Raw genomic sequence first — 26,649 nt, 5'->3', positions numbered from 1 at the left:
GGTGGTGAGGATGGGGGTCAAGGGGGAAGGGAAAGTGACTTCCCCACTGCCCCATGGTGGGCTGTCATCCTCTGGTGCAGTGACCCCCTTTCATAGAATTTCCCGCTTCTGGTCTCTCCCCCTTTCCCCTCCCCCACCATTCTATCACTGTCACCACCAGAGTTATCCTGGAAAACACAGACCCGCTTATCCTACTCTACTAGTTAACAAGTCCATGGCTCCCCCTTGCCTTCCAGATAAACTCCAGAAGCCTTTGTTTGCATTGTCCTTCATACCTCTTCCCTTCAGTCATTCCACAAGTATTTATTGAATACCTACTATATGCCAGGTGCTGTTTAGGCCCCAGGAGTGTAGCTGTGAACCAAAAGACAAAAACTGTCCTCCTGAACTTTTCATGCCTTAGAGGAGACAGACAATAACACAAATAAGCAAAATGTATTCAGCACTGGCTGGTGGTAATGGGTAAGGAGAAGAATAAAACGGGGATGGGGATAGAGGGTAGCAAGGGAGGACCTCCCCAGGAAGATGACATCTGAGGAAGCGAGGCTCAGGGTCGATACCTGGGGGAGGAGCCTCCCTTCAGAGGCAACCGGAGCACAGAGGCCCTGAAGAACCGCCGCGAGGCCCGTGTGTCTGGGGCAGAGGGAGCCAGAGGGCCAAGAGGCCCCAGGCAGATCGGTAGGGTCTTCCTGGGTCACGGTAAGGACTTTTGCTTCTCCTGTTAGTGAGATGAGTGGCTGATGGGTTTTGAGCGGGCGACATGACCAGACGTGATTTCTTGCTCGCCGCTTGCCGACACTTCGCACCAAGAGATCTCTCTCAAACACGCAAGTCTCTCTTCTCAGCTCTACTCCCTGCCTCCGAATCCTTCAAAGCCCGGCCCAAACGCCCACCCCCTCCTTTGTGTAGCCTCCTTCATGTCTCCTCCTGGGTTGCACCTTCTGCTTGCTTCCATGCCACTGGGTACATCTCTGCTGAAAGCCTTGTCTTTGTGTCTCTATTTCCCAGTAGCTCTGAACTCTGAGAAGGGGGCTCCTTTTATGTGTTCCCCATGCCCAGCACAGTGTGTGCCCCATAGTACACTCAGGACGTCTAAGTGGATGCATGGATGCATGGATGGCTATAGGCAGGGGGAGAAAAGATGCCTATGAGGCTTTTAAAACAAGACTTTGCCCGTAGCCTGCAAAGCCTTTCAGCTCTATTTCGTCATCTCCACAAATAAATGTAGCATGTTTTTTCCCAGCCACAAAGTAGCCTCTGTCCTCAACGTTGTTCTGAGAAGTTGACCCCGTGATCAGTTCAGACACCATGTCCCAGCACCGTTCTAGGCAGAATGTCCCGGCCATTCAGTGCCCCGGCTCTCAGCTGAACACCTGCTTTGGGAATTTGGCAGGATCTGACAAAGCAGGAACGTTCTCTTAATTGTATCACATTTATTCATCCATTTGAAGCACTTTCAGCTCCTTTAACAACTGACAGCTGCCTGACTTCCGTGAATGCGTCTAGTCACTTGATAATGACTTGAAGAGGAAGATACCTAGTGCATGTATAGCATTTTCCTTAAAGAATTAGGAGTCTCCACCTTTGTCCTCCCTCTGCCCCACTCAGATGCCTCAGACAGAGCCTGAACTGTAGACGTAAATTCCTCTGTGTTCAGCAGCCCATCCCTGTCGCCTGCACCCTTATCCCCGCTGGGCCCAGCGTGATGACAGGAGCAGGTTTCTCTTGGGGTGGGAAGAAGTTAGGGCTCTGCCGCCAGGAGAATGGGAGGTGGGATGAACCTTCGAATCTCAGCCAGGGGTGCTTTGTCCTCCCTGCCCCCATCCACAGTCTGCAGGCTTTTTCTTTCAGCTCCTGGTGTTCCCTCCAGAGGGAATCCTTCCTGGAATGCCCAGGAGTCGTGTTGTCACCTCCCCCCACAAAGTTTCTCTTGGCCGGTGTGGCAGGTGAAGGAGAGAGGGCGGGAGGAGAGGGCAGTTCTTCCCTATCTGTGCGTTTCCGCGGCCTTCCCGGTGGGCACCCTCACCCTCACTGTCCCTTTTTCACGTTTCTGGGACAAAGGAGCTGTCCGTGATACTGTATTATCAACTTTAAACAACCTTTGTGTGTTATGGCACCTGAGTAGCCGTCATTTCTGTATTTATTAACAGAGTGGGCTTAATAAAAACAGCTGTCCTGAGCTTATCTGGTTAAGATGTGGAAAGAGAAACAAAACTAGTCATCCTTGTGCCTTCTCAAGGTCACTCCTTTATTTTCAACTATACTCGTGGAGCAACATCTATCTGCCCAAAATCTGTACTTTGATCTCATAAGCAAAACCTCACTTGAAGCGTCCCAGTTGTAGCCTGGTAAGATAACTAGAGCACAGGGTGATCTGGTAGCACGCTCTCGGGCTGAGCAAGCCATTACCTGCGCCCTCCTTCCTTCTGCCCTCCCGGCACTCCCAGAAATGCTCAGCAGACAAGTAAACAGAAGGGCTTTTTCCAGGGTTTACGTAGAGAAGCCAGGGGGAGCCTCTGACAGAAACCCTTATGCACAATAGGGTCTAATTTCATTTCAACGGAAAGCTCGGTTTGCTTGAGTAAGCTGGATATCTGGGAACCTGAGCATCACTCCCATTGTCAAAGTGCTTAATTATAAACATGGCACAAAAATCCAGGTTCTCGCAACCCCTAGTCCAACCCAGATGCAAACCTGAACGGGTAACAGTGAAGATCCCCTATTGTATAGAGGTGGCCCCTCGGAGATCCACGTTAGGAAGCTACACAAACGGAGAGCTGTAAAGCCCAACACCTTCCGTTCATAGAAGACATTTGTTTTTCAAAGAGCTAAAAGCACAGTGAATGTGGAGGTATTCTCTTGACAAGTGGAGAAACTGAGGCCAGGGGAAGTCGAGTCACCTGCTGAGAGACACAGAGTCGAAGTAGTGAAGTGGCTCTGACAATGAAAATGAACCGTTTTCTTCCCTAAAGATCCCAAAAGAAAAGCGAGGAGACTCCACCGAGTTAATATCTAGCTCAAGGAAGAGGAATAGGAAAGTGTAAAAGAAAAGGAGGAAGGGGAAAAAAAGGAGAGAGGGAAGGAAAACACACACACGGGAAAGAAGACATTGTCGGCAACCATACGTAGTCAGGGTTGCAAAGTGAGAGTTCGGGAACCTCGAGGAAGCCAGCAGCATGAATTGGAAGGTTAATATGGTCATAATGGCAGGAAGCGAATGCAGTCCACTCGGCCAGAGAATCTCAGCTGCAGGATTTGGGGCAGACCAACTGGAAAGGATGCTACTAGTGGCCACGTTTGAGAGCCTGAAGTGCAGGGTGGCAGGAGGCCCTCATGGAAGATGCAGAGAAGAGCAATTTGAAAAGCAAACCCCAGCACGGCAGGCTACACGGATTCTCTGTGAACTGAGGCCCACTGGGTCGTGCCCTGTGAGAGTGACCAGTGGAAATGGCCCGTTTTCCTGACTGACGCCAGGGAGAGCAGGAAGGTAAGGAACTGCTGAGGTGGGAGCAAAGGAGGGCAGGCTGGAGTGAAAACAGAGAGCGCGTCTGCTCGCTGGCCGCCAAGCCCTGCGCCCCTTCTCTGACGCAGAGGTTGGGGACCAGGCAACACACCCTGGGGGGCTTTATGGCCATGACACTTCCCACAGTGAGACACCACCGGCTGGTAGAGACCACCCTCCTATTGAAAAACAGTCTCTACTGCAGCTTCCACTGAGAACTGTTGGTGACAAAGTTTCCCTAAAACATACACCATATTTTAAAGTTTCTATCTTTTCTGTTTCTCCCCTGGCCTTCTCCCCACTGAAGAAGGAAGAAAAGGGCAGAACATTCCCAGGCACCCTCCTCCACCACCGCCCCCGTCCCCACCCACCCCCCCCCACCCCCCACCCCCGTCTGCTTCCTCAATTGGAAGCAAGATACGAAGATTCATCTCTTCCAGTGTTCCCGTGTCCCTCGGGACTCTGCTGACCACCCTGGCACTCAGTCTTGTGTGTGTTCCCTTCCCAGTCCCTGGCCCTCACCTCCCAGGTGTTGGATAAAACCAATGTCTTGGGAAAAGTGGCTAAAAAGAGGGGAGATAACAGTTTTCTTTGTCACAAAAATATGAAGCCATCTAAAAAGGAAACATGAAATAGTAGTACAAAGAGGAAAATCCATTTTTGCTAAAAAGAAATTCTTAAATATGATTTTTCAAAGTTCTTAGAGCCAAGAGTACTATTTTTAAAAAAATAGGAACACAACCCACTTATTCAGGGTGTTGTTTGTGAAATAAGAACTGACCCAAGCCTTGCCGAGTGGGCATCTCCTGGTTGCGCGGTTACTGCTGCCGAGGCCCATCGTGAAGGTGTCAGGTCCACTTCTGGCTTATGGCTGGCTGGAAAAGAGCCAGCCCCATTCACATTGTCATTGTCAGCCAAGTGCGTTGTCTTATATCCCACTTTTCCAGCAAAGCTGACGTTGGTATGTTTCTCTTTGGCCTGGTGCGTGGAATCGGTTTTGTGTGCTCCCCATGCCTGGGGAGCCTGGGTAGAGGCATGAGAGGGGAAAGAGGAGAAGTGAGTAGAGGGTGCAGGCAGAACGGAGGTGGAGAGTGTGCCCAGGAGCTGGCGGCGAGGCTGCTGGTGCCCTGTCCCACGTGGGCCGAGGTCCAGCTCCGTCCCTGGTCACAGCTGCCTGGGAAGCAGGCTGCCTTAGGAGACGCTACATGCTGAGGGTCAAGCTGCCGCATCCGCTGTGTCCCAGGCTCAGGCAGAGCACTAGAAAATCAGGCTTGACCCAAGTGGCCAATTAAACTTTCCATTGGTGGAGACTGAATCAAGAGTTTCTAAAACATACATGCAATCCTTGCATTTGAGCAGTTTGTTTTTCAAGGACATGCAACATTTACTGACAAGGGCCGCGGAGCAATAGGAGAATGATTAGTTATACTCCGTGGTGTGGTTTTGGGTGGTCTCAGTGCCAGAATAAAGCATTAGAAGGCATTTGGGGGTGGGTTGTACCACCTCCAGAAGGGCCTGTCACACCTTCCGAGGTTTTAGACCTTCCACCTGTGGCTTCTGAGATACTGGTATTATGAAACCAAGGTCTGTACTGAAATACAAAGCAGGCGCTTTGGAGAAGGCCCGATACGTGCTTATGCTCTCTTCCTGACCCTTCCGGGGTGGCTGGAATGTGGTGGCTACTGCCACTCCTGATGCCGGAGCGTCCCAGCCAAAACCCTTGGGACTGGATGTGCCTCAGGGTCTGACTCGTTTGTTTTTGGTTTTTTTTAGAAAGTCCATACAGTGCTTAGACCGTAATTTATATAACACCCTAGGAGAGTCTGGGCTGCACTCTGTGTTCAAACACATTCTTACTTCTATAGCGATATGTATGAATGAAGAGAAACAGTTGATAGCCTCACACCAGGTCAGGCTTTACGGCCGAATGAGGTGAGTTTGGATCAATTTTGCTGCCAAGTGAGTTTCCAGAACTTTTGCTTGGCAGAGCTTGTTGGATTTGGGGATCGTGGATAAGGACATGCTGGTCCCTGTCCCGTGCCCTGATTTGTCCAGAGCTCTGCAGGACACTCCAGTGTCTCCCCTTGCTTCCAGCTCCCCCGTTCCATCCCGAGTTGTCAAAATGAGTTTTCAGTAGTGGGAGGAGGATTTAAGGTAATAAGCCTCAGAGCTGACTGAACGTCCAACTGAAGTGGGCCCCTGTAAAGACAGGCATGGTGCAGAGGCAGGGGACCCAGATTCACTCACCGAGCCTCTCTCGCTAAAATAAGGGTCACCCCCGAAATGTGACCAAGGTTATATTAGAATAATTAAATCGCAGGCCTACTTCAACACAGCAGGAATAACACACGGACTTTATCCCCTCAAGGAATTACAGTGGCAGAGAATGAGAAAGCATCCTGAAAGGGTTTGGATAAGCATGTGACTGACAGGGCTGTGCTGGACGGCCACGGGAGCCGGGATCAACCCAGCTCCAAAAGCAACAACAAAGAGAACTGACAACAGATCCCGAAGTCTGAGTGTCCCCCACTCAGGGGGACAGGACTGTGACCTGGGCCCAGCTGCTCTGGCCAGGCTCACAGGGTTCTAGCCAGCAGGTTGCCACCTCCTCCAGCATTAAAGGGAACTGCTACGTGTATGCGCTGTGTCCTGCTGATGACATCCCTGAGAGCTGGGGGAAGAAATCTGGGTTTCTGAATGGCTGGAACTCGGGCTCTTGCTTTTGTAAATTAACTGGGTCAGAAGTTGGAGAGGATTATAGGCTCAGGGCCAAGGAGCAGCCAAAACATACAAGGGCTTGGCAGGCAATGGCAGAACATGATATGGCAGAAAAGGGAAGGAAAACCAGAGGAGAGAGCCTGGCAGTGATTGGGAAAGGGGTCAGGGCATTCGGCTCACCCCAAGTGTGGTATTTCCTGTTCTGTCAAGAAGGCCAACGTGCAGGGAGGTTGCATTCTCCTGAGGGTTAGCAATCTCCCAGAATGTCTCCTGTTAGCTCCAGGCATCCTGATGTTTCACTATCAGGCAGCTCCCCCGGCGGGTCGCAAAGGTCTCCAATGATAGATGGCCTGTCCAAGGTCATCAGTAAACACAGACGCCCTGTCTCCCCATCGCAGTCATCAAACCTCAGGGCACCTAGGGGTCGCTGGGCTGGATGGTGCCCAGCGTGGTGGCGTGATGTCAGATCTCAGACAGCGGGGCACCAAGAGCTTGCCCAGGCACGAGGACGGCCAATTTATGAAGTTCATCAATGGAGCTCACGGGTCCTGTGAACAAAGGACGGTTTATTTTTCATTCCGTGGATTTGTTCTTATCTGCTTCATTCATATTTTTCTCAGTTTAATGGAAGTGTAATTTACATACAATAGAATTCAACAATTTTAAGAATTCAGTGAGTTTTGTCAAACATAAATAGTCACACCTCCACATACGGGATATAGCACATGTGTTGGCAGACTACAGCCCGTGGGCCAAATCCGGCTCCCACCCTGTTTTTGTTTTGTACCTTTTTAGAGTTGTAGAAAAATAAATAAGTTGAAGAATATGCGACAGAGACCGTATGCAACCCGCAGCACCTAAAATCTTTACCATCTGGCCTTTAGGGGGATGGTTTGCTGATACAGAATGTTTCCATCACTCCTTGGTGTTCCCTGCGGCCCCTCTGCAGGATTCCCCTCCCCCTCCCCCCTGGCAACCACTGACCTGCTTTCTATCACTGTAGTTTTACCTTTTCTAGAATTTCATATAAATGAAATCACACAGTATGTTGCCTTTTGTGTCTGGCTTCTTTCACTTATAATGCTTTTGAGATTCATCCTCTGGGGCTTTGCGTGTGTCAGTAGTGGGGTCCTTTTTTTATTTCTGAGTGGTGTGATAGCCCATTAAAGACAGGGTCTAATTTAAGACAGCCCTCAACATGTTTTAACCACCCGCAGGCTCCACGTAGAAGAAAGAGGAGGTGCAGGGGGCGGTGGCCGTGGCCGGGCAGCCCGGCGCGCCCGCTCTCATGGCCCTTGTCTTTGCAGGCATGAACAACCGGGAGGTGCTGGAGCAAGTGGAGCGCGGCTACAGGATGCCGTGTCCGCAGGACTGCCCCATCTCCCTCCATGAGCTCATGATCCACTGCTGGAAAAAGGACCCCGAAGAGCGGCCCACTTTCGAGTACTTGCAGGGCTTCCTGGAAGACTACTTCACCGCCACAGAGCCCCAGTATCAGCCTGGTGAAAACCTGTAAGACCTGGGTCTGCAGAGAGAGGCCTGGTCCAAGAGGCTTCCCCGCCCCCTCCCCATTAGCTTTCAATTCCGTAGCCAGCTGCTCCGAGCAGAGCAGTGAGAACTGTCCAGGATCAGATTGCATGTGACTCTGAAGCTGACGAACTTCCATGGCCCTCATTAATGACACTTGTCCCCAAATCCGAACCTCCTCTGTGAAGCATACGAGACAGAACCTTGTTATTTCTCAGACTTTGGAAAATGCGTTGTATCGATGTTATGTAACAGGCCAAACCTCTGTTCAGTGTAAATAGTTATTCCAGTGCCAACGATCCTAGTGCTTTCCTTTTTTTAAAATGCAAATCCTATGTGATTTTAACTCTGTCTTCACCTGATTCAACTAAAAAAAAAGTATTATTTTCCAAAAGTGGCCTCTTTGTCTAAAACAATAAAATTTTTTTTCATGTTTTAACAAAAACCAACCGGGACAGGTGTTTGTTTTTTTTTCTTTTTTCTAAATATGAATATATATAATATATACATCCCTGTACATACACCATGTGGGTGCTAACGTGGAGACCGTGGCCGACGTGGGCCACAGAGCTTCGGGACCCAGAGTGAGGATTTGACTGGAAAATCAACATAAAAGCACCGGTGTTATTCTGAAAACCAGTGGCCTCGTTCTTTGGCTTTTGCAAAACATGATTTGATTTTTTTTTTTTTAATTTGGATTGCACTTTTTTGGTTCATGACTGTGCCTGTAGATGGCTGTTACTTTGACTCTTTTCAGCAGCACCCCGCCCCCCAGCTGAAGTCACAAGTTCTGTTTCCAGTATTTGCTTCGACTTACTACGATCTTGAAACTTAAAAGTGAGCCTCTTTAAAGCAAGCAAGTGGCCAATACTACCAGGGGAACTAGAAGATGGATACCACACAAACTTCTTGTATAAAACATGAATGCTGAAATGTTTCCAACTTTTTTAATTTAATAAACCTTGTAACCACATTTGAATGGTCTAAAACCCATAGCACTGTAGTCGTGGCAACCTGCTAAACTTTCTCATTCAACTAACCCTTATGGGAAGGTGAGGGTGGGAGGTCGTACATTTCCCATTGTAAAATAAGTGTTTGAATGTCCTGTACTGCTAATGAAATGACTTTCTCTATGTCCAAGGGTCCTCCAGTGAAATAACTATGCACTACTTTACATCTCATGGGGAAGCACAAAAAAAAGTATTACATTCTTAGTTGCTGTTTGTACCAACTTTGAATTACATATGTTTAACAAGTCAAAAACCCTATTTCTATTGAGTTTTTAATACTGAGTGGCAACTCTGAAGTCTTAATTCCTTTTTTGTTATGATTTCTTTGTGAGTTTACATTTTTAAATTGTTTAACTTTCTTAATTTAGTAATTAAAAAGACAGCATTTTACATTTGAATTTTTTTTTGTTCATTTGTTTACATCATGGAAGGTACTTTAGGAGTGACATATCTGTCCCATACCAAGTGGTAAGGAGTCACCTGGAGAATTTAACCATTGTGCAATGATTTCCAAATGGCAGAAACATTCACAACACCTGGAGTGGGGTCCCCCCCCCCAAGAAAGGCTGGGCTATTGTCTAGTTAATTCAGAGGATTGTTAAAGGAAGACTAGGCATACCTTAACATTTTAATTTATCAGGCATTTTTGCTAACTAAAATTTTCTGTGTCCCACTTGTAGGAGAAAGAGACAATTGCAAGAAGAATCTTTCTTGTCCTGGAGTCAATACATATGTTTCCCAGTGTCCCTCCACCCCTGTAATGAAGTCGCTCAGCAGGGGAACAGCCTGGTGTTGCAGAAGGGGCAGTAGGTGGACTGGGCCAACAGGCGGGGCCTGGCTCCACACTCATTCAGCTGCACGCATTCAACAGCCACCTGGAATCTCGCCCTTTCAGGTCCTGTCTGTAGAAATGAGGGGGTTGGATGAGATTTGCTGTAGGCTCCTACATCTGAGATCCTGGGATTCTAAGATCACTGATGACGTGTAGAATTACACAAAGAGGACAGTTTTCTTGCTGAAATAGCCTTTATATTTAGAAAGTTTCTGACATTTTTTAAGTGAAACAGGGATTTTCTGGCTAACCAAGTTTTCGTGGTGTTGGTTTTGGTATTAATACAATTGCTAAATTGATAAAATTTCAAAGATCTTGTTACATACGATTATCACAATATTGGGCAATTTATTAACACATTCTAGATATTTTTAAAGATATAACTTTGTTTTTCATCTTCACTTCCCAGTAGGTCGGATAATTTTCAAGTACTCTCTGGGGGATTTTTGTGTTTGTTTTTGACTTGGTCATTCAAAAAGATCTGAAAAAGTCATGACAGCCTGTTTTAAACAGATTTTTAAAGGAAAGCGGTCTCTTCAAAGTATAGCCTTCAATTCATCAATTGAGTTAACTGTGGATTCTCTCACATGAAGCAAAACTCAAGACTTGGGTTAACTTGAGGACACACTTATGAAATACAGCTCGCTGGAACCATTCTGAAACAGAGTAGGGTTGCAGACTAAAGGGAAAAGAGTAGCTATAAATATGAAGAAATCAGAGACATTTCAGGTTTTTTCTTCCAAGAAACTTATGTGATGCCAAGAGACCTTGCCGAGGCAGACCAGTCCAGACAAATGAAACACCACCTCCAGGGAGTCCCAACACCTCCCAAGAAGCCTCCCTCCCTCGAAAGTTTTAGAAGTTTGGGGTTTGGAAACTAAATGCACTAACCAAAAAGTTCTCTTGTATCTTGAAAGGTGCCTTAGCGGCAAGTGATGGTGAAATATTTGTTTGTCTTTCGTAACCTGGCAGTGAGTAAGGACCTGCTCTGTTCCCTGAGGAGAGCTGGCACCTGGCATTGCTCTGCTTCATACGGAGGCTTCCTAATAATCTAGTTCTTTCTACTTTCTTTTTTTTTTTAATTGGGGTATAGGTGTTTTACAGTGTTGTGTTAGTTTCTGCCGTACAGCGAGGTGAGGGAGAGTCCCCTGTGCTATACAGCAGGTTCTGATTAGTTATCTGTTTTATACATATTGGTGTATATATGTCAACCCCAATCTCCCAATTCATCTTTTTACTTTCTTAAAGTCAAATAATAAGCCTACTGGAGAAGACAACTTGCCAAAGCCCAGATGTTGTAAATGAAACAAAATGATTTCTGTTCACCCGTGCTCACTCCTCACACTGTCCTCCGAGTCCACTTTGTTCACAGCATACTGAGGGCCGGGAGGACCAGAGAGAGGACCAGTAGGTGCAGGGCCTCCCCCGTGTTAGGGCATCAAGTTGTAGACTGAAGCCAATGATGTATTCCGCTCTACCTCGTGCATGGCGAACAAAGGTGTGTAAGGAACCAGACATTTCCACAAGATAAGTTAAATGTATTCATAGTTCTTCAAATACAGCCACACAACTGAAGATTCCCTGACAAGCGCCAGAGGGTGTTTACCTGCCTCGAGAAAGACAGGAATCCTCCTGTGGTTAAATCTTGGCACCAGAGGACTTTTCTAGTTGTATTGGAGCTGCAAAATTTTTATCTGAAATTTCCTATGGGACTTTAAGAATGTATACTGTATTAATTGGAATAGTTCTTTCATGAGTCCTGAAGAAGGTAAGGTTTTCAGCAGAATGCAGAGGAGGATGGCACTGAAGCCCGCTGCATGAGGCATGTCATCTGCTCCTTTGTCATGGCTCCGGACAAGAGAACCTCACTTGACATAATAGGCATTTCCTAACAAGTTGCACTGGGATAAAATGGCGTTTGGTCGATTCATTGCCGAAAGGTATTTTAATAGGTTTAGATAAGTTTTGTTGGCTTTCTTACCACTACATATTAAACTGTTGGAATTCAATTAGGCCCTCCAAAATATTTGCTGGGAGGGAGGGAGAGAATAAGGGGGAAGGAGGTAAGGGAGGGAGGGAGGGAGGGAGGGAGGAAATAATTCCGGAAGGGCAAAAGGGAGAGCGAGAAGAAAGGAAGCTCAAACAAATTCTTATCCTAAAAATGATATTGTGGGGTACAGATTTACTAAGGCAGGTACTAATAGTATATATATTTTATTTCTCAAATATAGATTGTAACCACAGAGAAGAATGAAATTAGTATTTCATGAAATACTGAATACTTTTCAACAGGATGAAAATTAGTATCTCTAATATCTTTGCAATATCAAATGAAATTTCATAATTTATGTATACCTACATTCTCAGAAATTTTTCCTAATAAATTCCTAAATCATACCTCATTCTTTCCAAACGTGCAAAATATTCAGAATTCCATTGGGGGGATGGAGATATACCTTATTTTTTAAATTGCTTCTGATGACTGGAAAGAAAAATAAGTGGTTTTCCAGTATGATAGGGACTATTCTAAGGAGAATGTGATCAGTGACAAATGACTGCTCCCCCCAGCAGCCAGGACCCTATGCTCCTTTCCAGAATACTTACTGCTCTTCTAATAATGTGTTTAATAATATGACTCTTCTCTTAATGCATTTTCCCTGCCAGATTGTGAGCTCCTTGAGAACAGAAACTGCCTTATTGTTCACCAGTCTTCTGCGCCAAGGGCAGTGATGAGCTGATGGTCGATGTTGGATGAGTGGGTGGATGGCTAGATGGGTGATGCCGTCCTGTGGAGTGAAAGGTAGACCTGAGAATAACACACCTGAGGGCCTGCTGAGCATCCCGGGATTTGCTGTGAGCTGCCCAAGGCACTAGCGCTGCCATTGTGAATGTGGGCTCACCAGTGTCCATACATGATTTGACGCCCCAGTCTGTGGTCTGAAATGAACACCGTTAGTGCTTCCCGAACCTTGCCCCAGAACTCGTCCCAACATCAATGGGAATAAACCTGTAGCCCCTGGGACCTGGGGCCTTCAGAGTCTCATTCTAACTTAGTCATTTTATGAAAAATTGGTATGTTTCCTAAGATATCCATTTTTCATCTTCATATAAAATACTTTTCCCATCCTTCAGGTTGTGCATTGTTAACCAGCCTGTGGCTTGCAGTATCCCTGGCAAACCTGTGCATGACCCAGGGAATGCATGTGCCCCGCTTGAGAACCACACCGCATGAAGATGTTGTCCGTAAAATAGTACTGCCAACATGAAAATGTTGTAGTCGGCAGAGGTAACATTAACCCCCATCAATATGGATTCTCTTTATTTGATTCCCTTTTTCACCCAGCAAAAAATAGCCCCCTGACTGAGAATGGGACAGAAGATGGGAGGGTTTGATAATGGGAAGAGGAAAACCGTCCAGAGCTGCCTGGAAGTGAAGGTTTGGTCAGGTCAGCCTGCTGGTACAAGATGGCAGCAAATGGGAGTAGACAGGGTGGAGATGTTGGTCAAGGAGGAAGAAACCAGAACTGGGATGAAAGAAGCCCTTTGCCAGGGCTCTTCAAGGCAATGGGATGACCAGAGAGATGACTGGGTATGTGCAAGGACTCCACCATTCATTTCTTCTGCAAACATTTGTTGAGTACTTATTATGGGTTAGACCCTGTGCTTAGCACTAGAAAGCCAAAGAGACAATTAGTATCCCCAGTCCAGTGAGGATGGAGACCCATAAGAGATAGTTGCAATAAGCTCTCCGTTGGGAGGAAAGACGGGTGGCAGCAAAGGAGTGCCAGATGGCCCGGAATGGGGAGTGCATGGGAGACTTCCTAGAGGAGGTGTCCCTAAAGGACAAGCAAGGTGGATTATGTAATGCTTAATGGTAAGCTCAGTGGTTTTTGCCTTTGGATGTGTTTCCTTCTGATCCCCAACCCCATTAGGGTCCAGCTCATGCTTTAAATATAGAAGGTGCTCAGCAAATGCATCTAAATGAAGAGAAACCAAAACGAAGCAAAGAAAAATCTAAATCTCTTCTTCTCCCTCCTCCCCACAAACGCAGACATTAAAAGGTATGTAGGTGCATCATTTGTTCTGATTAGTGCACTGCTACCTGGAGGGATGGGAGATAATACCATAAAAGGACAGAGAGTAAGGTTTCAGGCAGGGTTTTGGGATGTGGTTTGGACTATATTTATAGAGTACGAGAATAAGAGAATTGCCTGGAAAGGGGCTTATAATAACGCCTCACTTCCTCTCTTAATAACAATTAGTAGGGGCTTTTCTCCCATTGATGACCCCATTTCATTCTTTCCTCTCCCATTTATGAAGCTAGTTCGCTTGAATCATCCAGCAATATGTAAACTCATGAAAGAAGGTATATACTAGCTGTTGCAAGGTATTCTGTTTGTTTTGTTTTGGAATTCTTTTCCCTTTGGTTAATTTTCAAGTGCTTGCTATGTAATAATCAATGAGCAGCTAATTGGCAGTAAGAGAATGAAATGGGTATTATTCAGATAGTGTTTGTAACAGAAGACGTACGTGTAACACTGTGGGGAAATATTAGTAAATAGCAAGAGATTTTAGTGTGTGTGTGTGTGTGTGTGTGTGTGTGTGTGTGTGTGTGTGTGTGTACAAAAGGATTCATTTAAAGCCCCTCAGAAACTAAATCCAGGTGTGTGAATCCTTTCATTTTCAGACTCCTCCCAAGGGGTGAGCGGAGCCCCTAGAGATTGCCCTGGAGCACAAACCACCCTAAATGGAGCCTGAAGGTCTGTCAGTTCCCAGAGAGCAGTGAGGAAATGGTAAGCAAATGGCAGCAGTTGCATAGAGAATTAGGGAATGAATAACAGTGCTTTCTGGTAAATTAACCATATTACATTGTGCACAGCAAAGTGATGGAAAAACCCTGTTAAAAATTGAATAATAATTTGCCCACATCATTTACGTAAAATGCATAATTTTCCTACTTCAGTGGACTTTAGTTTGATTTAAAATATGCACAACTCCAGTCCTGTTCACCAAAGCATAATTTGTGAGATAATTGGGAAGGGAAAGAGGAATCAGACCGTAATCAGCCCAATTCTGTGTGAACCACTTCACCTCCTCCCTCACCTGTGCATTTTGGAAAATATTTGTTTATACGTTCCTGAAGGTCTCTAAGTGAAAGTGCAAGGCATTCATCATTGTCCCTGCTATCACTAAACCATGACTTCACCACGTTTGAGAGGGGGAAAGCGATGCTTCGTTCTATTCAGTATTTTTCTGCTTTCATTCAAATAAGTACTAGTTTTTGAATTCTAGGGAAAATGGAAATGTAGCAAAGCTGTACTTAAAACAGCGAGCCAAGAACAAAAGCAACAGTGCACAGCCAAAGGAGACCTTGGAAGATGCATAGATAAAACAAAAAGCTGTGCTTGGCTGGGACTCTCTTTCAGAATCAAATGCAAAATGGAGAACATTGTTTCAACTGCAAAGATTTTGCAGTCTATAATATCTGAAATAGAAAGGCATCATGTAATCCACCTTGACATTCAGAAGCTGTGCTATTGCTATGAGTTATGATACTGGTTCCTGACTAATGGAGGTTTCCAGAACCAGAGTGGTCAGAGGTAGTGTGGAATTCCGGCAGTGGACTGGGTACCCTCCACTTAAACAGTGCGTTCCCATGGCAATCACTGTCCTTTTTCCTTCCCCTCCCTCTGCTCCCCACCCCCACCAGAACCATAGAAATTTTATTCAGATATTCACTCATTCTCTTCATCCCCATTTCTCCACAGAGGGTCATTATGTACTTATTCCAGTGAGCCCTTAAATCTCAACTTTTCAGGGCAAGTGTGCAGCTGATTCTCTCTGCTTCTCCTGAGTACTCTTCTTTTGTTGGCCAAATCCTGCCTCCTCTAAAACCCTGCTGGCCCCAAGAAGCTGAATCTTGAACCCCACAAATCTCAGCACTTCTTTCTCTTGGGTGCCTGTTTTGGATGAGCAAAGGGCCCCCCCCCTGCAATCCTACTACTCCTCCCCACTTCTTCCTTTTCTCCTACTAACCCCTGCCACTGGCCAAAGATTTATTAGACACTAGTTTTGTCCCTATGCCTCTTGCCACTAACTATAAATTGCCTTTCTGCAAATTAGAAAAAGCTACTCTACCTCAAGACACTTTGCTGCCACCTGCCAGAAAACTATTGTAATAAATATGCCAAGAGATCATGACTAGAATGCAAATGGTGCCCCCTAGAATTGTGCAGTATACAACTGGCACAACTGTATGTGACAACCCTGTACTTGGAAATCACCTGAGTTATCCAGGAAGCTGGTTGTAAAAGTAAGAACACAGCAGATCAGTCTTGCCTTTTTATGACAGTTGGCAATTTCAAAATCTAAATCTTTCGACCATGATCAAAAATTGCTGAGAGGCAATTTCTGGAAGAGACAAAGAGCCCCCAGGCAGCAGTTCTTACAAGAATAAAGGGCTCTTGATTCAGCCCAAGATTTGGCCTGCTGGCTGGGCAGATATAGCCCAAACCACATTGGGTTGATTTTCAGGAAGCATCAGTTAGAAAGCTGGTAAGTCTCAATGCTGTGGGTGCAGGAGGAAAGTGAACTTGGCTTATGTTTAGGTCAACCATTCCCCCTCCCTGGCGTCGGCTGCTTCGGTTCTTGTTGATCGCCCCATCTGTTCCCCTCCCTCCTTCACATTCAGCACAACCTGCACGTTCTGATGATCTTTTGCCGCAAAACAAACTACCCCAAAACTTAGCGGCAGAAATAGAAATAGTCATTTATTTTGCTCATGAGTCTGCGACTTGGACAACACTCATCAGGGACATCTCTGCTCCATGCGGCCTCAGCGGGGGCAGCCCCTTGGGACTGAAAGACCCACCTTCCCAACGGCTTACGCGCGTCCACACGGCTGATGAGTTGATGCTGGCTGCTGCCCAGGAGCCCGGCTGGGGCTCTTGCCGAGGGCTTTGGGTCCTCTCCGTTTGCGCTCCCAGGTGGCTATGAGGGCTTGTTGACACCGTGGAGCCCATGCTAAACCACCAGTTGACGCCTCATGGGACAGAGACAAGTTGCCCCCGCCAAGCCCTGCCCAAATTTCAAATTTCTGAGAAAAATAAATGACTGGTTTTAAGCCACTGAAGTCTGGGATGGCTTGTTCTGCAGCAGTAGATCACCAGAATGTACAGGTGGGGCTGAACGTGGTGTGAATCCATTCCCACATCTTTCTGTGATGCCTCCTGGTGCTGTGGAGTCAAGGAAGCAAAGAAAACTACATTTCCCAGACTCCCTTACCATGAGGATTATGAGTGTCCATCAGGCCATACCAGTGAGACATATTAACGCAAAGTTGGGAAGGCAGAAGTGAAGCAGAAGCCAATTTCCTGCAGATCTTGTCTGTTTTCTGCTGGAAAGCAAGGTCATGGGGCCACTGAGGGCCAATCTCCAGCTTCATAGGTGTCAAGAGTCAGCTGAGGAGGTGGCAGTGGCTAAGCTCGACATCCCAACATGCAGGCAGATGTTCCCAGCTTTCTGACCACATTCTGACCATTGTATTGCAGCTACAATGTTCATGAGGTCAACAGTGCCAGTGGCAGCCTCCTGAGTCCCACCTCCCTGAATGTGGGAAAGGTGGCTGCCCTCCTGGCAGGTCAGTTCTGCCACATTCTGGGAGTCATTCCCGGAAATCCAGCATAGAGCCCTCTCTTCCAGCCCTTCCAGCGAGTTTGTAATTCCACCTTTTTGCCTAAAGTCCCTAGTGTGGTTACTATTTCCTGCATTGAACCCTGCAGCTGACACCCAGGTGATCCTTAACATGCTGCCCCTTCTCGGCCACTTTTGTTCCTGCTTGCTTGCTTTCCCTCATTTAATCATTCCTTTGGCAAATATTTATGGCAGATTTACCACGTGCCAGGCATTGTGCTAGACCTGGAGGACAATCGATGAACTAAACAGACATGGCTCCACCCTCGTGGAAGGAGCCAAGGCAAAAGACCGGGAGACAGCAAACTACTACCCTCAGGCAAAATCAGCCCCCTGCTCATTTTGTTTTCTTGGAACACAGCCACGCCCATTCACTTCTGTCTTGGCTACAGCTGATGTTTCCCTACAGTGGCAAATTTCAGCAGTTGCAAAAGAGACTGTATAACCCAAGAGCTGAAAATATTTACTACCTGGTTTTTCACAGAAAATGTTTGCCAGCTCCTGCATTAGATAAATAAAACTCCAAGTCAGAATCCTGTTGTCCCCACATCCAATCAGTCGCTCTGTCCATTCTGCGGACACATGTGCCAAGCTCCAATCTCAGCTCTGAGCACTCCATGAGAACCGTCTTATTTAGTTCTCACAACAACCTTTGGAACATACCGTTATAATCTCTGCTTTACAGAGAAGGAAACTGAGATTTAGAGAGATTGGGGCTGGATGACTGAGTAAATGGTGAGAGCATTAACGGAGATGAAAGTCCCAGGAGGAGGAACTGAGAGTAGGCGGGAGCTGGTGGACTCCGTGTGGACTCAGGCACGTGAGGTGCCTGCAGGCATCCATGAGAGGCTGTCCTCGCTGATTTCCTGCTTGGTGTGGTGGGAAGGCATGATTTCAAGTCTTGCCCAGTTTTAGGTTCAAATCACAATTCTTCCATTACTAACTGTATGACTTCGGGCCAGCTACTTCTTCACATCTCCAAGCCTCTTCGCTTCTGTCTCCTCACGAGTGAAATGGACTCTTGTCAAAATGAAATAAGGGAATATGCACACAGCATCTAGCGTAGTGCTTGGTACATGGAAGGCGTTTGATCTGTGTGGGCACCTCCCCTTCATCTTCAGTCTATCCTTCACGTGGTGGAGAGTAACCTAAAATCTCAGCTGTGATTGTGTTGTTCTCCTATTTTAAAAATATAATGGCTGGGCTTCCCTGGTGGCGCAGTGGTTGAGAGTCCGCCTGCCGATGCAGGGGATGCGGGTTTGTGCCCTGGTCCAGGAGGATACCGCGTGCTGCGGAGCGGCTGGGCCCGTGAGCCATGGCCGCTGAGCCTGCGCGTCTGGAGCCTGTGCTCTGCAACGGGAGAGGCCACAACAGTGAGAGGCCCGCGTACCGCAAAAAATATATATATATAATGGTTCCCACTGACCCCCACTGGTGGAAGGGGACACGTTTGGAGGGGCTGCCCAGTCCACACCCCTTTCTTTAAACTCCCTACCCCACAGCACTACACTCTCTACTGAAGGTCAGGTTTTTACCATATGACCCTCCCCGACACCAGAACATCTGATGATACCAGGTCAGATGCCTGACGGGGAAACCAGTCCACTGACTGGCCGCTAGCTAATGAAGTTGTCTCCTTTAAGTTGGGACCAAGAATTAAGAGGCTGTGGTGACAGTTGCTTGGCCTACAGGTTAAGTTGAGTCAGGACCAGAGATGGCCCCATGGGGGAGCAGAGGATGCAGTCTGCAGAGAGAATCAGTGGCTGGAGACCATGGGCCACCAGAGAAAGAGTGCCTGGGAACAGCTGCTGTCCAGCACCTGTATCTGCAGGTCCAACTCTACTTCCTGAGCACCATTTCTATGAGATTCCTCAAACCCCTGCAGACACCGTTTTGTCACTGGAGCTAATTCCAGGGAGTTTAGGCCCCTGCAGTCCAGCTCCACTGTTTGCCAGCCTCATCTCTCCTGTCCCCTCTACCTACCATCACCCCCGCCCTGGATCCTGGCTGCTGAACTGCCCACAACTTCGCAAGCATGCTCTGCACTGCTCCAGTGTTTTCCCCCTTGCCTGGAATGTTCTTTTGCCGTCTCTTCTCTCTTTTTTTTTTTTTTGTTTTGTTTTGTTTTTGATTTTTTTTTTTTTGGCGGTACGCGGGCCTCTCACTGTTGTGGCCTCTCCCATTGCGGAGCACAGGCTCCGGACGCACAGGCTCAGCGGCCATGGCTCACGGGTCCAGCCGCTCCACAGCTTGTGGGATCTTCCCGGACCGGGGCACGAACCCATGTCCCCTGCATTGGCAGGCGGACTCTCAACCACTGCGCCACCAGGGAAGCCCCTTTTTTTTTTTTTTTTGAGCGTCATTTTTATTTAACATTTTGTTAAAATGAGTCAATCATATTTTTTGTTCAAGTCAGTCATTTTTTCATTTCAGAATTAAAATTTATTTCACTTTGCACTGTTTCCTGCTCAGCATCAAAAGACGTTCTAGGTTGTATCACTTTGTACAGAATTAGATGATGTTCCCAGCCTTGTTTCTTTTTTTATTTTTAACATCTTTATTAGAGTATAATTACTTTACAATGGTGTGTTAGTTTCTTCTTTATAACAAAGTGAATCAGCTATACATATACATATATCCCCATATCTCCTCCCTCTTGCATCTCCCTCCCTCCCACCCTCCTTATTCCACCCCCCTTATCCCACCCCTCTAGGTGGTCATAAAGCACCGAGCTGATCTCCCCGTGCTATGCGGCTGCTTCCCACTAGCTATCTATTTTACATTTGGTAGTGTATATATGTCCATGCCACTCTCTCACTTTGTCCCAGCTTACCCTTCCCCCTCCCTGTGTCCTCAAGTCTATTCTTTACGTCTGTGTCTTTATTCCTGTCCTGCCTCCCTGTGTCCTCAAGTCTATTCTTTACGTCTGTGTCTTTATTCCTGTCTTGCCCCTAGGTTCTTCAGAACCAATTTTTTTTTTTTTTTAGATTCCATATATATGTGTGAGCATACGGTATTTGTTTTTCTCTTTCTGACTTACTTCTCTCTGCATGATAGACTCTAGGTCCATCTACCTCACTACAGATAACTCAATTTTGTTTCTTTTTATGGCTGAGTAATATTCCATTGTATATATGTGCCACATCTTCTTTGTCCATTCATCTGTTGATGGACACTTAGGTTGCTTCCATGACCTGGCTATTGTAAATAGAGCTGCAATGAACATTGAGGTGCATGTGTTTTTTTGAATTACGGTTTTCTCAGGGTATATGCCCAGTAGTGGGATTGCTGGGTCGTATGGTAGTTCTATTTTTAGTTTTTTAAGGAACCTCCATACTGTTCTCCATAGTGGCTGTATCAATTTACATTCCCACCAACAGTCTTTTGCCATCTCTTCTCTTCTTAACAGCCTATCCATCCTTGGAGGCCCAACTCAAACCTCTCCTCCCTCCTGAAGCCCTCTCTGATCCCTCAGTCGTAAATGGTGACTCCTCCCAAGAACTCCCCGCACTCGGCTCTGGTCACCCCAGGGCCTCCTGCACCCTTCTTCCTAAGGGCTTCTTCTCGCCTCTGTACTCACTGCCAGTAGGAACTTGACACTCAGATATTACACTGAATTTACTCCAAGGGTTGTGAAACTTAAAATACGATCTGAGTTTCTTCAATAAAGAGTATTATGTCAATATAAGGCATTGTTCATTAAAATGGAAATGCATTTAGAGAATGCTTCAGATTAAAGGGATAAAGATCAAAGGGCACGTTTTTGGCCAGGAGTTCTGAGTCTTGCAGACCCAAGTAAATTTAGACATTTTATTTCCTGAACTGATTAGAACCGTAACACTGGATTTGGTGCTGGAATATAAAACTTGGTGAAACTTCCAGGCTGGTGGAAAGTCTGTCACCTCTTTACTGCAAGTGGATGTTCTCGTCTGACATTAAATTTCCCGTGTCTCTTGCTGAAACTGGCTAGTGAATCCCGAAGGCCTGACTTAGAAGAAGCTTCCATTGTTGACACGGGACCTGTAGAGCCCTGCCCTTCGTTGGAGTTACAGGCACACCTGGCTTCCAGCAGATCAGGAGAAGGTGTGTCTGTGTTGCATGTTCTCACAGGTCCACTAGGATTCAAGATCCTGCGGACCAATGTTGAGAATAGAAAACAGCTGCTCGTGCAGACAGCGCTTGAGACGATGGCTGCGTTTTGCCAGTGTGTGAGAATTTCCCCACCAGAATCCTGACTGCAGCCATGGCCAGGCCGCTCCTCCAGGGCCCTCTGCCTGGGGCTCATCCCTGGGCTTGCTCTCCCCATCACACTCCCAGCCCAGCTGCCCAGGCTCCCTCTGGACCAGCGGCTGGGTTTGGGGCTCTAGGTCATGGGTTGAGCCAAGCCCTTGGCCCTGAGTCCAGGGAGGGAGGGAAACCCTGCTGGGGAGGAGGGACACCAAAGGAGCTGGTGATGGGAGCCCTCAGGACACAGTAGTGGATGCTCTGCTCCAGACAGGGCAGCAGGGCGGTCTTGGCCACAGGCCTTCAGCTTGTGGAGAAGCCAACCAGGCCACATCAGGTGGACTTGACCCGACTCAACCCCTGAGAAAGCAGGTCCCTGCTGCAACGAGGACGGTGACCAGTGACCAGTCTTGTGGGAGCAGCTGAGAGGTGGGACTGGGATTTGGAGAGGGGGATAACCTGACTCCCCTCACGCCAGGTGAGATGCCCGACTCACATCTCTTCTCCTGCCTGATCTGGGGCCGCAAAGCAGGGCCTCAGCCTGGACATCAACCCCAGCACTTCAAGGAGGTGCCGTCCTATTGGATTTGATGAACTTGACCTCTAGCAGAGCGTCCCGGAAGATCACAGACTTAACACAGCACAAGGGACTGGTTTTCAGAGCAAACCCCTGGTTTTATAGATGAAACTAGTAAAAGAAGAAAAATTCACTGAAGCGCCCATGTACTTTATCCTGCCCCCAACCTTGTCCTTTCCATAATGAGAATGTCTCCGTGTGGAATGGCCTGCAGCGTCCTGTCCCTGGGCTGGCCACAGTGACGGATGCCCTACCTCACTCCTCATGCCCTCTTTTGATAAATGTAACTCTCTCAAGCACCTCCCGTTACCCTTCAGAGATTCAAATATGCACCTGCAGAGGTGGGATGGAGAATGCTGTGCAGAGGGGATTCTTGTAACTGACAGAAACTTTCTCCAGAAGCAGAATGACTCTAGAGCTTTGTGCCCCATTTGGCGTTCTTAAAACTGAGAAACACTCGGGTGAAGTTGTCCTCCACCTCCGGCTCACAGGGGAGATCCTACCGTTTGTCTTTGGCCCTGCCTAGTCCAGTTAGCAGCTCTTACCCTGGCTTGCTGCCGCCTCGAAAGTTCACTGCTGACTCAGGCAGCTGAGAGAACAGGGTCTGAAATTCCCATTCAATGCAGATTCCTGGACTCTTCTGATCTTGGGGCGAGATGCAGAAATGTACATTTTTGAATACATAAAGTTTTTCTTTCTGATGGCACAAGTGTAATATATGTAGATACATGTAGTATCTACTCAGTGTAAAAACAATAAACGTTCACACAAAACAGTGCCCCCCACCCCTTCCCTACACCATTCCTTCCCACAGGTTATCACTTATCATCTTGGTTTGTGTCCTTATAATCCTCTTGGAACACATACATGGACAGGGCTTTTTCTTTTCTTTTTTTTTAAATAAATTTATTTACTTATTTATTTATTTTTGGCTGCGTTGGGTCTTCGTCGCTGCGTGCGGGCTTTCTCTAGTTGTGGTGAGCAGGGGCTACTCTTCGTTGCGGTGCGTGGGCTTCTCATTGTGGTGGCTTCTCTTGTTGTGGAGCACGGGCTCTAGGCACAGGGGCTTCAGTAGTTGTGGCACGTGGGCTCAGTAGTTGTGGCTCGCAGGCTCTAGAATGCAGGCTCAGTACTTGTGGCGCACTGGCTTAGTTGCTCCGCGGCATGTGGAACCTTCCCAGACCTGGGCTCAAACCCGTGTCCCCTGCACTGGCAGGCAGATTCTTAACTACTGCACCACCAGGGAAGCCCCGGGCTTTTTATTTACATGAATGAAGCCATACTACACATACTACACATTACATGAATTAAGCCATACTATACAAAGTGTCTGCAGGTTTGGTTTCTTCTTCAGGGTCTTTCTTCTTGGTGTGCAGATGGAACCTTCTCGCTGTCCTCACATGGTCGTTCCTCTGTGTGCATGAATCCCTAACGTCTCTGTGTCCTCATCTCCCCCAGTCAGATTGGATTAGGTCCCACCTTATGGCCTCATTTTAACTTAATCACCTCTCAAAGGCCTTATGTCCAAATACGGTCACATTCTGAGGGACTGGGGGTAAGGGCTTCAACATATGAATTTTGGAGGGAAACAATTCAGGCCATAACAATAGATTATGGACAAAATAACTTTTAAAAGTTTTAAACAGCTTTATTGAGATATAATTCGATTCACTCATTTATATAATTCACATGCCATCTGATTCATACAATTTAATGCTTTTCGTAGCTTCACAGAGTTGTGTAACCATCACCACTATCAATTTTAGAACATTTTCATTACCCCAAAAGAAATCCCAAGCCCCTTAGCCATCACTCACTCATTTTCTTCCCATCCCCCCAGCCCTAGGCAACCACTCTCTGTTTTCTGTCTCTATAGATTTGCCTATTCTGGACGTTTCATTTAAATAGTATCATACAATAGGTGATCATTTGTGACTGGCCTTTTTTATTTAGCATAATATTTTCAAGGTTTATGCATGTTGTAGCATATATTGGTACTTTATTATTTTATTGCCAAATCATGTTCCATTATATGGATATACCACATTTTATGACCCATTCGTCAGCTGATGGACATTTGAGTTGTTTCTACATTTTGGCTAATGTGAATATGCTGCTGTGAACATTCATGTATAAGTTCTTATGAGTTCATATGTTTTCAGTTCTTTTGGGTATATAACTAGGTATGGAATTACTGGATCATATGGTAACTCTATGCTTAACTGTTTAAAAATACTAAAGATTTCCTCAAATACTGTTATTCACACTCAATAATTGGGGAAAGATATTCTATCTTCATGGACTGGAAAATTTAATATTATTAAGATGTCACTTCTCTCTACATTGATCCGTTGAGTCAAGGCAATCCCAGTCAAAATTCCAATGGAAGATTTTATGGAAATTGACAACAAGATTCTAAAATTTGTAAGGAAATGCAAAGGACTTAGAATAGCCAAAACCATTTTGAAGAAGAATAATAAAGTTGGAGAAGTTATGCTATCAGTTTTGAAGACTTACTATAAAACTGTGAAGCAGAGTGGTACTGGGGAAATAATAAACAAATAGACCAGTAGAACAAAATATACTCCAGAAACAGACCCATACAAATACAGTCATTTGGTTTGCAACAAAAGCACCATTGTAATCCAACAGGAAAAGGATGGTCTTTTCAATATAATGCTGCTAAATCATTTTGCATGTACATGTGAGAAAAAAATGAACCTTCACATTTACTGCACTCTATACACAAAAATTAATTGGAGGGTGAATCATACTTCTAAATATGAAAGGTAAAAACAATAAGAACTCCAGAGGAAAACATAGTAGATTATCTTCACCTTGGAGTAGGCAGACTTCTTTCAACTATAAAAGTAAAACATGATAAATTGGACCTTTTTTTTTTTTTTTTTTTTTTTCTGTACGCGGGCCTCTCACTGTTGTGGCCTCTCCTGTTGCGGAGCACAGGCTCCTGACACGCAGGCTCAGCGGCCATGGCTCACAGGCCCAGCCGCTCCACAGCATGTGGGATCTTCCCGGACCGGGGCACGAACCCGTGTCCCCTGCATCGGCAGGCGGACTCTCAACCACTGCGCCACCAGGGAAGCCCTAAATTGGACCTTTTTAAAAGAAAAATTATAAAATGAGAAAGTGATAGTGACTTCCCTGGCGGTCCAGTGGTTAAGACTCTGAGCTTCCATTGCAGGGGGCACAGATTCAATCCCTGGTGGGGGAACTAAGATCCCACATGCCATGCGGCATGGCCAAAAGAAAAAAAAAAAGATAAATTGGACCTTATTAAGCATAAGAACTCATGTTCATCAAAAACACCATTAAGCAAGTGAATCAGCAAGTCACAGACTTGAAGGTATTTGCAATACATATTTCTTACAAGGCACTCAAACCAAGAATATATAAGAACTACAGGTCTATAAGAAAAAGACAAATAATCCATTTAAAAATGGACAAAAGACTTGTACAGGCCCTTCACAAATGAGGATATCCAGATGGCCAGTAAGCAAGCACTGGAAAAAGTACTTTACAACATTACTCATCAAGGAAATGCAAATTAAAATCACAATGGGATAGCACTGATTGGCTAACAGCAAAAGGGCTGACAATATCGATGTTGAGTGAGGATGTGGAGCGATTAAAAGGTCATTTATTGCTGGTAGGAGTATAACTTTGTTCCACTGTTTTGGAAAATTGGCAGCAAAGTTAAGCATATGCCTACTACCCTATGTCCCAGCAATTTCACTCCAGGTATATATTCATGAGAAATTACTGCATATGCCTACTTGTACATGAATATTCATAGCAGCTTTATTCTTAATAGCCAAAAGCTGGAAACAATCTATATGTTCGTCAGTAGAAGAATGGATCAGTGAAATTGTGGATAAATTCATACAACTGAGTATACTACATAGCAATCAATAAAGAAGAACAAGCTATTGATACACACCAAAACGTGGATGAAATCTCACACTTACTATGTTGAGTGAAAGAAACGGCGCACAAAAGAGTGCATTCTGTGTGAGTCCATTTATATGAAGTTTTAAAACAGACAGAACTAATCAATGGTGATAGAAGTTAACCTGGGGCTCTATTGGGGTTGGGAGGGTGTTAACTGGGAGAACCTTCTGCAGTGAAGGAAATGTTATAAATCTTGATCAGGTTGGTGGTTCCACTGGTGTATACATAAGTAAAAATCCACTAGCTGCACGCTTAAGACTAGAGCACATTATTAAATGTAAGTTGTTCCTTGATAAAAAATAAATAATTGAGGGACTTCCATGGCGGTCCAGTGGCTAGGACTCCGCGCTTCCACTGCAGGGGGGCTCAGGTTCGATCCCTGGTAACTAAAATTCCACATGCTGCTCTGCCCGGCCAATAAAAAGAAAAAGAAATAAATAATTGAGAAAGACTGCTCATATTGAAAGAGACTCTGTAAGGATTTAAATTTAAGTCTACTCTCTCTTTGGGAGGCAGAAGGAATGTTTACCTTCTCTGAGCCTCAGTTTCTCATCTGTAAATAGAAATAATACCTCATTATGAGATAATATGTCATTTG

The 26,649-nt window shown here is 46.0% G+C and overlaps 1 protein-coding gene and 1 long non-coding RNA gene across 5 annotated transcripts in view; both read left to right on the top strand.

The window, feature by feature from the left end:
• FYN (FYN proto-oncogene, Src family tyrosine kinase) overlaps positions 1-9,155 on the top strand; it is a 206,879-nt gene extending 197,724 nt beyond the window's left edge. For all 4 annotated transcript variants that reach the window (XM_019929594.3, XM_019929593.3, XM_019929591.3 and 1 more), the window contains one exon: positions 7,528-9,155. In XM_019929594.3, the coding sequence (XP_019785153.1) occupies positions 7,528-7,736 (209 nt within the window). In that variant the 3' untranslated portion in view covers positions 7,737-9,155. The remainder of the gene's footprint in view (positions 1-7,527) is intronic.
• Positions 9,156-11,738: 2,583 nt separating this feature from the next.
• LOC117314439 (uncharacterized) lies at positions 11,739-15,118 on the top strand. Its single transcript, XR_004529177.2, has 3 exons — positions 11,739-12,875; positions 13,522-13,650; positions 14,277-15,118. It is a non-coding gene; the product is annotated as an uncharacterized lncRNA (long non-coding RNA).
• The last annotated feature ends 11,531 nt before the right edge of the window (positions 15,119-26,649 follow it).

This window comes from Tursiops truncatus, chromosome 12 (assembly GCF_011762595.2).
Source record: "Tursiops truncatus isolate mTurTru1 chromosome 12, mTurTru1.mat.Y, whole genome shotgun sequence".
Taxonomy (NCBI): Eukaryota; Metazoa; Chordata; class Mammalia; order Artiodactyla; family Delphinidae; genus Tursiops; species Tursiops truncatus.
This window is presented reverse-complemented; position numbering and strand designations above follow the sequence as displayed.